The 12,881-nt window shown below is 39.3% G+C and overlaps 1 protein-coding gene across 1 annotated transcript; it reads right to left on the reverse strand.

The window, feature by feature from the left end:
• Positions 1-695: 695 nt before the first annotated feature.
• LOC106083584 (sodium-coupled monocarboxylate transporter 2) lies at positions 696-12,419 on the reverse strand. The gene is made up of 7 exons (XM_013246702.2): positions 12,038-12,419; positions 9,038-9,155; positions 4,963-5,030; positions 4,736-4,887; positions 4,534-4,674; positions 3,866-4,477; positions 696-1,461 (listed from the first exon to the last, which is right to left on the reverse strand). Exons 1-7 carry the CDS (start codon positions 12,404-12,406, stop codon positions 1,185-1,187), a joined length of 1,737 nt encoding a protein of 578 aa, XP_013102156.2. The 5' UTR covers positions 12,407-12,419; the 3' UTR covers positions 696-1,184.
• Between the last annotated feature and the right edge of the window lie 462 nt (positions 12,420-12,881).

Raw genomic sequence — 12,881 nt, forward strand, 5'->3', positions numbered from 1 at the left:
CTTCTGTCGGGGTAAGAGCACATGAAAGACTGATAAAAAATAATTTTTCTTTTATGCGGATTGTAGCTAGTCTCTCACCCACCGAAGTAAATCTGGAGATAAAGTGTTGCAGTCTCTAACTAACCCCAAATCCATAGCTAAATAGTTATCATGGTTCCTATAGTACCGCGGCTCACTCTTCGGTGTTGTAGTGACTCTACTCCCAACCCATCGCACTTTCTATAAGGTGTTAATGTCAATCTTGTACTGTCTGTAAAAAGTTCCGACGGATTTGCAGATCATGGTCTAATGTGTTTGCGGTGATCGTCAACGTTAGGGGACCTCGTTTCTATATTTCTTCATTTTCTCAGAGTAATTAAGTATTATAAATTATATTCATTTAGTTTTAACAACTTGAAAGAGATATACCTTCCCTCCTATTGAAATGTATACCGATCGGTTCAGCATCCCTTACCGAGTCGATCTAGCTATATCTGTCTATGTGTTTTTGTAATGTAAATACAGGCATATGTGACAAAAGGGATTTCGATAAAACAGTTGCAAAGTCGATAAGATAGTTGAATAGAATCGATACAAGCGATCAATCGTTGCCACAGTGTCAGTTTTATGTGCGGAAGCGATCATGCAACCTTAAGAAACTGGTCGAGGATTGCTTACACAACATAAATCGATTAAGGAGTCAGGATTTTTATTTTGCTTTAAACTATAAAAGCTTTCAGTTTCTTCTACAACCATTTAACGATTTCAGAGCATCTGCGATGGACATAAGTGAGTGGCAGTTTAATTTCATAGCCGTCATAGCATTTTATCTCAGACAACATTTATGTTTACTCATGGTGATACTTAGTGTGAAACTACAACTAAAGGTGATGTTGAATTTTTGCTGAAATAAATTGTCGGCACAAAATGTGACAACAAAGTGACGTCTTTCAAATATAACCTAAACCCTGAGATAAAATCTAATTAGCTGCAATAATTATCTAACATTAACTATTTTTTAAATATCTTAGCAAGTACATAGAAGTGTAAATATCTACATTCACTTAATCTCTATTTTAACAGATACACAAGTTTATACATATATACGTATGTATATGGCAAAAACAAGAGATTTTTATAGCTACATGTCAGACACTAAAATAAATATTTATCTAAATTTCTAAGTTGAGTTGTTGGTGTGAAATTTACGTTTTCATGTTTGCCATCACAACTTCAACCACTTCTTCCGTTTCGGCCAGTTCATATTTGACAAAGGGTTGAATGATAGGTGACAATAGCTTTACATCGAATTTGGTACCTTTATCAGGTGGGAGGATGTAGCTGAGAGGAATTCCAACAGCGAATACGATAATAGTTCCCAGAGTAACGTACCAATTGAAGGATAAATCGAGTATATTAAATCCTTTGTCAATGGAAGTGTTATGATTGTGAGACAAAGATAAATTCGAAAACAGTGGAATGCTGGAAATGGAGAAGAAACTGAAATAGATTAGTCAGAATACAAGATTATGTTGGTAAGATAGTAAGACAGTAAGGAAAGTGGACAGGACTCAATCCTAGCCTTATGAACATTCTATTAAATATTGTAATATCGGGCCTCGATCCCACAACTGGTTATTCAGAATCTACCCTTTTCTTATGGAAAGGATGCAAAAACAACTCTTTCCCTACTAAAAGGGTACCAAAACTACCCTTTCCCTATGGAAAGGGTACCAAAACTATGGAAAGTGTAAGTTCCCAATGGAAAATTCACTAAAACTATCCTTTCCCTATGGAAAAAGTTACTAAAACTACCCTTTCTCTATGTTAATGGTACTAAAACAACCATTTCCCTATGGAAGGGGTATTAAAACTACCCCTTCCCATTGGAAAGGGTCCCAAACTACCCTCTCACAATGGAGAGGGTACAAACATACATTGGGAAAGGGTGTTTTTATGCCCTAAAACTACCCTTGGGTAGGGTACTAAAATTACCCTTTCTCAATCGAAAGAGTATCCTATGCAAAGGGTATTAAAACTACGCCTTCCTTTTGAAAAACTCCACTTTCCCCATGGAAAGGGTACTTAAATAACACTTTCCCTCTGAAAGAAGTTTTAAAATTACCCTTTCTTTATGTAAAGGCTACTAAAACTTCCCTACGGAAAGGGTATAAAAACTACCATTCCCTAATGGAAAAGGTATCAAAACAACCCTTTCTTTATAAAAAGGGTATAAAAACTAACATTTCCCTATGGAAAGGGTACTAAAACTTGCCTTTTCCTATGGAAAGGGTATAAAAACTACCATTTCCTAATGGAAAGGGTATAAATACTATCCTTTGCTAATAGAAAAGGTATAAAAACTACCCTTTCCTAATAGAAAGGATACTAAAAAAACTCTTTCCCTCGGGAAAAGATACTAAAACTACCCTTTCCCTTTCGAAAGGGTACTACAACTAACCCTTTTCCAAAGCAGAGGGTATTACCACTCCCCTTTTCCTATAGAAAAAGAAGTAAAACTGCCCTTTTCCTATGGAACGTGTATTAAAACTACCCTCTCCCAATGAGAAGGGAACTAAAAGTACCCTTTCCAAAGTGTCCTTTCCTAGTGGAAAGCGTACTAAAACTTTCCTTTCCTAATGGAAAGGTAACTAAAACTACCATCTCCCAATGGCAAGCGAACAAAAACCACCCTTTCCCGATGGAAAGGGTATTACAACTACCCTTTCCTAATGGAAACAACTACCCTTTCCCAATGGAAACAACTACCCTTTACTAATAGAAAGGGTACTAAAAGTACAAAAATTACTATTTCTCTATGTAAAGGGTACAAAAGCTTTATTTTCCTCAATGAAAGGGTACTAAAACTACACTTTCCCAATGAAAAGATTACTAAAACTAACCTTCTCCTTTGGATAGGGTACTAAAACTACCCTCTCCCTATGGAAATGGTACTGAAACTACCCTCTCCCTGTGGAACGGGAACTAACACAAAATTTTCCCTATGGAAAAGGTACTAAAACTGCCCTTTCCCAATGGAAGGGTACCAAAACTACCCTGTCCCTATGGAACAGGTACTAAAACTACCCCCTCCCTATGAAAAGGGTTCTTTCCCAAGGTAAAGAGTTCTAAAACTACCTTTTCGCTGTGGAAAGGGTATTAAAACAATACTGAAACTTTCCTCCTTTCTTATCGAAAGGGTATTAAATTAACTTTTTCTTATGGAAAGGGTACTAAAATGGTACTCAAGCTTCCCTTTCCTTTATACTGATATAACTGATATAACCATTATAAAAAGGGAAAGAGAAATTGTAGTAAAACTTCTCTTTGCCTACGGAAGGGGTACTAGAAATGTCCTTTTCTAGTAAAAAGTGTACTAAAACTTTCCTTTCCTAATAAAAGTGGTAGTAAAACTTTCCGTTCCTAATGAGAGGAGTAGTAAAACTTTCCTTTCCTAATAAAAAGGCTAGTAAAACTGCCTTTTCCTGATGGAAAGGGTTGTAAAACTTCATTTTTCTTATGGAAAGGGTATTCAATTTACCTTTTTCTTTTGGAAAGAAACTAATTTACCCTTTTCTTATGGAAAGGGTACTAAAACTACCTTTTCCCTATGGAAATGGTACTAAAACTACCCTTTCCCTGTAGAAAAGTTACTAATACTACACTTTTTTAATGGAAAAGGTACTTAAACTTCCGTTTCACTATGGAAAAGGTGACCATTTTGGATACAATCTAATTTTCCCTATGGAAAGTTTGCAGTGACAAAGAATTACAAACTGGATTGAAGGAAGTCCTAATGTGGGAAGCCCTTACTCAGGTTATCTCTCTTCACGATAACGCCACGAATTTGTGCAAAGTTTGGGACTAGAAAGGAAATACTACTTACGTGGTAACATTTAAAGCTGGACATGCTTCCACCGAACTCGGCAAGGGCTCATAATGATTTCTGCCCTGTGATGCAGTCACAATATACAACATAAACAATAAGCTGCTGATGACGCCACAAATAGCAGCTCTTCCATGTGCTCGCGGCACTAACATTCCCAACATGAACACACCAATGACCGAACCAAAGGTAACACCACCAATCGAGTAGATCAGCTGTAGAATCGAGGAAAATTTCTCCACCACAGTGCCACCCACAATGCAATAGCAGCCGGTAAGGAAAACAAAGGTTTTCATTATAAAATTGGCACGACGTTCCGTATGGCGAATGTAAGGCTTGATATAATCAATGTAGACAACACCGGCCAATGAGTTCATTCCAGCTGACATTGTGCTAAGGGCTGCACTAAAGACACATGAAATGAAGATACCAGGCATTCCTCTCAAATGACCCGCAACATCTTGCACAAAGAAGGGCATAAGTTTATCGGCTTTGCTAACATAGCCGGCAGTCAAGGGATCGCAATCGTAATAACGGGCATACATTACAACGCCGGTAAAGGAAGTGAAGAACATGATAAGCAAAAAGCCAGCACCAAAAATGAAAAGGGAACTGGAAATAAGAATGAAAGTTAAACTACTCTAAAGGATAAGGAAAAAGTTGTATACTTTTGAGCATTTTTCAAAGTGGGCAAAGAGACAATGCGCTGCACACAGCTCTGATTGAGACCCACATAAGCCACCCATGTTAAGGTAGATGAGATAAAAGCATTCCAGAAAGTCATGCGTGTTGTGGCATCCAATTCAAAGCTGTAGGGGTTTCAAAAGTAAAAGTTAATCATTTCTATAAGGTTATGATAGGCGGGCTTACTTAACATGCAGACGCTGTCCTTCTTGAGCAAGGCGTAGCACTTCTCCGATACCACCCACCTTAATAACACCCAAAATGCATACCAAAGCAACTGATATAACCATTATAGTGCCTTGTACCACATCCGTCCAGACGACTGCTTTGATACCACCCTTTTAGGAAAAGAGAACGCGGAAAGTGGTTATCGATTGTTGATTCTACGATACGAGTTACTGTTCTATACTTACAAACATGGTATAAAAGACGCATATGGCACAAACAATAACATTGATAAGGTGAATATTAAATCCAGATACTGCAGAAGAAATGAAAGGGATACATATTAACGGCCAAAAACTACGACCATATATCTAAGTAAAAATAGAAGTATTATAGGCTTAGAGGTTACATGTAAAATGGTTAGACTGTGCCGAATCTTATGTACCAAGGAACGAATTTGTCGGAATATAACCGATTTCCTTTTATACGCAGAGTACAACTAGAGGTTATAACAGAAATGCCTGGAAAAAAATTTGTGCCTTCTGAGGGCTTAGGGTTAAAACAAAACATCATTATACAATAACAATCACCAGCGTGCCGCCTCTAGTCTTATATAGTTCAGCTGGCAACCCATCGGCTCCTGCTGCCTGGATGTTTTTCAATGGGTTGTGCACAATCCAAACCATCATCATGGATTAGTTCGTTGGTTTCCCCATCGCCACCACTATCGGATACCAAGAGCTGAGATAATTTTCTCCTAAGCACACTATTGCAGGAGTATTTGCTTGCATCAAAGCCATCGGTTTGATGTTTAAATCTTTGATAGAAGTCTCGGAAGGATGCGCTACATTCACTTCTCTTTTTCGGCGGCATATGCGTTTTTTTTCCCTCTCCTTTTTTGCCGACACCACGCCTTCGTCTGGGGGGTTGCTATTGCTCACAAGGTTGTTCTGTAGTCCAAGTTCTTAGCTTTAGTAACTTTTCGAAACCCCAGGTGCCTTGGGTGAGGATTTTGGTTCCCGACTACGAATTTCGATGCATTTGCGGTGCTAATAATCGGGAAAGAGAGTGATTTTTTTCAAGTAATTGGATCAGTCGACTGGAGTATGCCGTTACCATCCGAAAAATGGCCCTGAGCATCTATGTCAGGAATTCCGTGCTGCTTTCAAAAATCCCAACCGATTTCCATTCTATGCCTCCAATATGTTTCAAGTTATAAGGCATTGATTTTGAAATTGTTTCAAGTTTCGTCAACTTCCTCACTTTTTCATTACTGCGACCGTAGTCCTATGTGACCCGTAATGACACCGAAAGCAAAACTGACCTCCTTTCTACTTACTCTCAGTAATAACCTTGTCTTCTCATGATCCGGATTCCATCGTAGGGTTTTCGTAATATTATTGACCGTTTTACTGTTGTGTCGTCCTTAAAGGCTTCCCCTTCAGCGAGATTACTGATGGTAGTCCTCTGGCACCTACGACCAATTAGTCGGCTTTTTCGTTCCACCTTACTCCGCTTTGGCACGGCACCCAAATTTTTGAGATACTGTTTTGAAGGATTGGAGAGTGTCCGAAGAGGCCTGTCCACGGACAATGATCCACCATACAGAAATGATGGGAGATTTAACTGGGATTGCTGTAGAGCGCACAACAAGCCGATAACTGGCTTAGGTGTATGTCCATAGTGGCATAGGGCGGATTAATATCCACACCCTCTTTTCAACCTAACCTAACATAACCTAGGATTGCTATGCCGAGCTTAAGAAAGTCCAAACACTTGAATGCTTCTTTTGACACTTCAAATACGTGTATTGACCAACGGACATCATACTGTATCTTCATGCCCAGAACATCAAGAGCATCTGACTGCTCAATGACTATACCGTCGATAGATATTTACGATTGTAGTAGGTCAGTAAATCGCTTATTAGACAAGAAACTGTACTGCGTCTTCTCTGTGCGTTTAAGTCTACTCTGTTCATTCTACCACACACGGAAATGGCCAACAAATCCTGGGAGAGCGTCTTACCATAATGCGCCTTCTGTCCCCAATTTCTTGAGGACTGGGCCTTTGGTGGAATGAATATGAATGACACAGACTACGGTCATCGGGAAATGAGTAGACTGAATTCGAAGTCTGACCAATAAATCGTCAATGAAAATAGGTAGAAGGGAAGGGGAAAGAACAGAGCCTTGTGGCACACCTGCGGTCAATGTATACTCATCGGTTGAGAACCCATCTACAACCACTCGTATAGTGTGATCTCTGAGAAAGCTCGATAGAAATCGAGTGAAGTTATCACCGACTCCAAAAGCGACTAACTTTGGGGTGGGTTGCTGAGAGGATTTTAACGGGGGAGAGGTTAGTCCAAGAAGTTTGTTCGTTTGACCCCTACAAGTCGTTCGGATCGGATGGAATATAGCCTGGCATGCTGCAAAGGGCGGGCTGTATGCCATTAGGCTTCTGCCAACTGCGTGTCGGGAGGTTAAGTTCGTTTTCATTCCCAAGGCAAGGGAACAGGGTCACTACCGGTCCAAGAACTTAAGGGCGATCAGTCTATCGTATTTCGCATTGAAGACACTTGAGAGACTGCTGGATGCGTACCCATCGCTGGTAAGCGTTTACCAGCATGACTATACCAAGTGTCGGTCAGTCAATAGCGCCCTCCATGACGCGGTGGTTTACATAGAGGGGAACTGGGGAACAGGTTTCCCTCTCTCTTGACGCTTGGTTATCAATGGTGGTTGCCGATGATGTCGTCATTTTGAGTGTCGGTTGCTTTCTCTCTACTGGCACGAATATCCCTCAGGGCATGATGAGAAAGCTCCCGAGATGGCTGAGGGCAAATGGACTTGACATAAACCCAAGGAAAACAGAGCTGGTGTTGTCCACAAGAAGGAGAAGATATGGCTAGTTCAGGGGAAATGTCCTGGGCGAAGTGGAACTGCCGCTCTTTCCGGAGGCTAAATGCCTGGGCGTTATTCTTAACCAGAGTTTGAACTGGAATGGGTGCCTGGTGTGCAACGGGCTCTCGAGAAGGTGTGTCTTCGTGGTATATTGGTGAAGGTGCAGGGTATTGGGGTGGTGCTCAGCAAAGCTGAATGCTATACTTGATATAAACCTTGGACGTTGAGTGCACGGCGTTAAAAACTGCTCTCTGACCGAGGGAATCGGGTACATAGCGCTCTTCCGATTTCGGGCATTCGGAAGGCTGCTGGGATGACTACATTACATTGGCGCGACACGGACTTTGTGTCGGGCGGATCTTTCTTCGATGGTGACCTGGAGGTTGTCTTCCCGGGGAAGGAGCTTTGGTCTGGGGTGTTCTGCTATTCTTGGGTACATCTGTCTACACGAATGGGTCCAAGTTGGATGAGGGTCCCGAGGCTGGGCTTTTGTTGAATTTCTACGTTTTAGGGAGTCATATAGACTTTTGGAAGGTGCAGTGTCCAGGTCGCCATCGAAGTATGATCTGCTCGGCACAAAGTCCGTCGCGCCTCCAATGTCACGTAGTCATACCAGCAGCCCTCCGAATGTCCGAAATCCGACACTTGTACGTGGAGTACATGGCGTTGAAAACTGCTTTCAGACTGAGGGAGTCGGATATATGGCGCTCTTCGGACTTAGGACATTCGGATGACTGCTGGGATGACTATGTGACATTGACGGCTCGATGGACTTTGTGCCGGGTGGATCTTTATTCGATGGTGACCTGGAGGTTGTGTTCCTAGAGAGGAAGCTTGCTCTGGGATGTTCCGCCATTCTTGGGTCCCTCTGTCTACACGGATGGGTCCAAGTTGGATGAGGGCACCGCGGCAGGGTTTTTGTTGCGTTCCTAGGATTGAGTGAGACACATAGACTTCTGGATGGAATAGTGTCTAGGTCGCCATTGAAGAAAGATCCGCTCGACACGAACTTCGCACGCTGCCAATGTCACGTAGTCATCCCAGCAGCCTTCCAAATGCCCGAAATCCTAAGAGCGCCATGTCCCGTGACATTGGTAGCGAGACGGTGTCACATGGGTATTTTGAAGGTTCGCTTCTTTAGCTTCCAATTATTGCCGAAACCCTTAGATCAAGGACAAAATCTTTAAGTTTGAGTCCATTTTTTGTATGGTCCATAGCAGTTCCTAACTCTATATAGTTCATATGTAAATCCTATATAATTGAAAAAGTCATTGTTATGTATGATTCATGGTGAAGGGTACATAAGAATCGGTACGACCGAACTAAACAGGCTTTTACTTGCTTTTAAATAGAATCAGTACCCTAAAATTTAGCAATGTCTTGTAGAAATCATGAGTTATCTTCATCAATAACTTACCCTGTGAAAAAGCCAATGATGGTATGAAAATAAAAACTGGCAAAAACAAGAATAGAGTACTCATAAATGCCACTGTTTGAATCTGGCGGGTTTGCCGATTAAAACGAATTTCCAAATACTGAAAATAAACAATTTAATACAAAAATTTATAATTCATTATTTTTACCTGAAACCTGCCCTTAAATGTTAGTTGTGGCAAACAATTTTTGAAATTACTTGTTCGATGAAGTATGTATGAATCAATTTTCAGTTTATCAGATTCTGTTAATTCGCCCCATGCCACTATGAACATTAGACCGTCCCATCTTATAAGGAAGAAATTTTTTTTGCAAATAGAGAAATGCATTCCCTCCACCCTTTTTTCCTTTTGATCTCATTTAGGGAAATATGAAATATTATGATCATCGGTTAACGATAACACATGCCGCAACAGTGTTTAAAATTGAAAAGAGGGAATTTTTTGGATTCCATTGGAGGATTTTATGTTTTAGAATTTTATTTGAGCACAAAGTGAACATTAATATGATACTTTTTAACACAAGTTACACCTAGAACCACTACTTTGGCAATTAAAAGTCTACTGATCGACTCAAATATACTTTATAGTTCGATCTAGCCATGTCCGTCTGTCCGCGAATCAAGGCACAGATCGAAATTGTTGTCCAACCTTCACGAAATTTCGCATATATCACTTTTTTAGCCAAACTCTGTCATTTGGTAAAAATCGATTCAGATTTATATAAAGTTCACATATTTATATATATATATATATATAAAGGGTGCTTTTTTAAGAGCTATAGGAAAGTTTTTCATAAAACGAAAAACATAAAATTCAGAAAAATGCATGAAATCTCTATTCGAATCGATAGTACGATAATTTAATCGATAGTATTGGGTTGCCCAAAAAGTAATTGCGGATTTTTTAAAAGAAAGTAAATGCATTTTTAATAAAACTTAGAATGAACTCTAATCAAATATACTTTTTTTACACTTTTTTCTAAAGCAAGCTAAAAGTAACAGCTGATAACTGACAGAAGAAAGAATGCAATTACAGAGTCACAAGCTGTGAAAAAATTTGTCAACGCTGACTATATGAAAAATCCGTAATTACTTTTTGGGCAACCCAATATATAATTTAATGTTTGAAGATTATTTCATGCAAATGTTGATAGCGACTGCGCCTCAAATGTCCATCCGCTTGGTCCAATTTTGGCAACTCTTATAGAAGAGTATTTTATAAATCTTCCAAAACGCTCATTTGTTACTCGTTCATAGCATTCGTGCGCGATTTTAAGATCTTCCAAAACTCTTCTGACTAACTCGTTAGCAACTTATATGAAAGATTTGTGAAAAACTCTTCGTCTTGAGGACACAACTCAACACCTCACAACATCGTCTACGACTCTTAGACGAGCTCGTCTGCGATCATAATCATCATTCAGAAGATTCGCAGAAAATTTTTTGGTAATCGAAAATGTTTGCAGAGTAAGACTAAATTAAAACGCAGCAATTATTGCAAACATTTTCGATAGCCAAACAATCTTTCGCGAATCTTCTAGAAGAATGTTACGATCGCGAACGTGCTCGTCTAAGAGTCGTAGACGATTCCCCCGTCTTGAGGAGTTGTGTCGTTAAAACGAATCTTCTGGAAGAGTGTTCCTCGAATGTTCCCTATTAGTTGCAAAAGAGTAAGTCAGAAGAGTCTTGAAAGATCTTAGAAACGCGCAAGAATAATGTGGGCGAATAACAAATTAGTGTTTTGGATGATTAATAAAACACTCTTTTATTGTAGAAGAGTTGCGCATTACTCGCCTGAACGAGTTAGTTTTAGTGTTTTGGAATATTTATTGAATATTGTTTAAAAACAGTTGCGTGTTATTCGCTTAGAAGGTCTAAAAACGCATATCAAGATAAGTTGTTCATCAAAAACGTCATAGCTACGAAAAAATTAAAAAAGAAGTACCAATCGTCATATAACCCAAGTGAGAATTCTGTTTGTTGTTGTGGAAGTTGTCCACTCAAAACATTACAAAATTACAAGTCCTAAACGCACCAGGGTTTAAAACAAAAATAAATTTTCAATCAATATTCCATTAAGGACAGTGAATACTTCCTTCATATCAATGAGTGCAGTCCGATAAAAGTTTTTATGCTAAATAATAAGGGGCCTCCTTTTTTATGCCGAATCCGAACGGCGTACCGCATAGCGACACCACTATGTAGAGTTTTAACCAGGCAGGATACCTCACAAATGTTGCCAGTATTAGTAAGGGGATAAACACCTCTGAAAATTTTTGTGATGTTCACGCCGGGGTTTGAACCCACGTTTTCGGCGTCAAAGGCGGCCATACCAACCTCTGCACCATGGTGGCCTCCCTAAATAAAAAAAAAATCGCAAAAAGTTAACTCAGTTGGTTAATAAACAAATCTTCTGGATGAGTATAACGCAATGGGTTGCGCAATAATCGTCGCGAAGAGTTGCTAAAACTTCCGCAAACGTATTGGATTGCCCAATGATAACCTAGAAGAGTGTTTCACGAGTCATACGGAAGATTATAACGCAATGGGTTGTAAGAGAATTATAGCGTAGATTTACTAAAACTTCCGCACATGCAATGGATTGTCTAATGATAACCTAGAAGAGTGTTTCACGAGTCATAGGGACGATTAACGCAAGAGAATTGTCGCGAAGAATTTCTAAAACTTCAGCATACGCAATGGATTGTGCTATGGTATCAACGAAGAGTGTTTCGCGACATATACGGAAATTGTGTAAAAGTCTTTCAGAGGATTGTTTTATTCATTGCGGGGACGAAAAGTCTTCCAAAATTATGAGAAATGTTTGTAGGGAATATTCAGAAGATTGTTTTATTCATTGCGGGGACGAACAGTCTTCCAAAATTATGAGAAATGTTTGTAGCGAATATATCACATAACATTATTTTCTTCAGGGTACACTGGGACATAAACACACATATATCCACACACACACATACGCACCTCATAACAATTGGTTATATTATTATTGTAGAAGACCGGTATTACAATCCAAATCAAGATCGGCACTATTAAAATCATGGAGACCACATTAAAGCACCATGTTATACCAAAGGTGTATAATTCCGCGGGTATGGTCATAATGGAAATTCCCGACAACTGACTGGCTACCAGGGAAATGGCTATGGGTAATGTTTTCATTTGTTTGCCACCATGTAAATATTCTTCAGTGGTATCCGCGCTCTTTGCAAAAAATCCAAAGTAGACTCCTATGCTGGCCGAAATGCAAAGCATGAACACAAATACACCATAATCCACATAACCAAAAGTGAATTGGCTAATGTCACGTATTATGTTGGGTGGTGTCACCATGTTGGATAGAGTGATATTTGAAAAGGACATTTTTGAAAATTTTACACACACAAATTAATATCGATAATTTTTTTTTTTTAAATTCACATTTGTTTAACGTTCTTCTTTTCTTTTCTTTTATTATTATTTTTTTTAATTCGCGTCCTTTTTCGTTCTATTCTTCATGCTTCCATTTGGGCGAGTTCTCCCAATAGCACATGGAATCGCATGAAAACTGTTGAATTTATAAATTTTCAGCTCAACGACCTGCTATTAAGATTTGCTCAATATCTTTTGCTTTATACTGCCGGTTGCTCTTACTTTCTTATCTGCCATAAAGCATTAAAACGTGTGTGATTTTCTGTCTATAATCTGCGGCATTACCAACATTTTCATAAAAGCTTGGAAAGGGTTATTTATCCAGGCCCGAAATAATGGCATTTTTTGAGCCTCTCTTATGTGAAGTGTTATTGAGCTGCAAATATGACTGAACATA

This window comes from Stomoxys calcitrans, chromosome 2 (assembly GCF_963082655.1).
Source record: "Stomoxys calcitrans chromosome 2, idStoCalc2.1, whole genome shotgun sequence".
NCBI classification, from domain to species: domain Eukaryota; kingdom Metazoa; phylum Arthropoda; class Insecta; order Diptera; family Muscidae; genus Stomoxys; species Stomoxys calcitrans.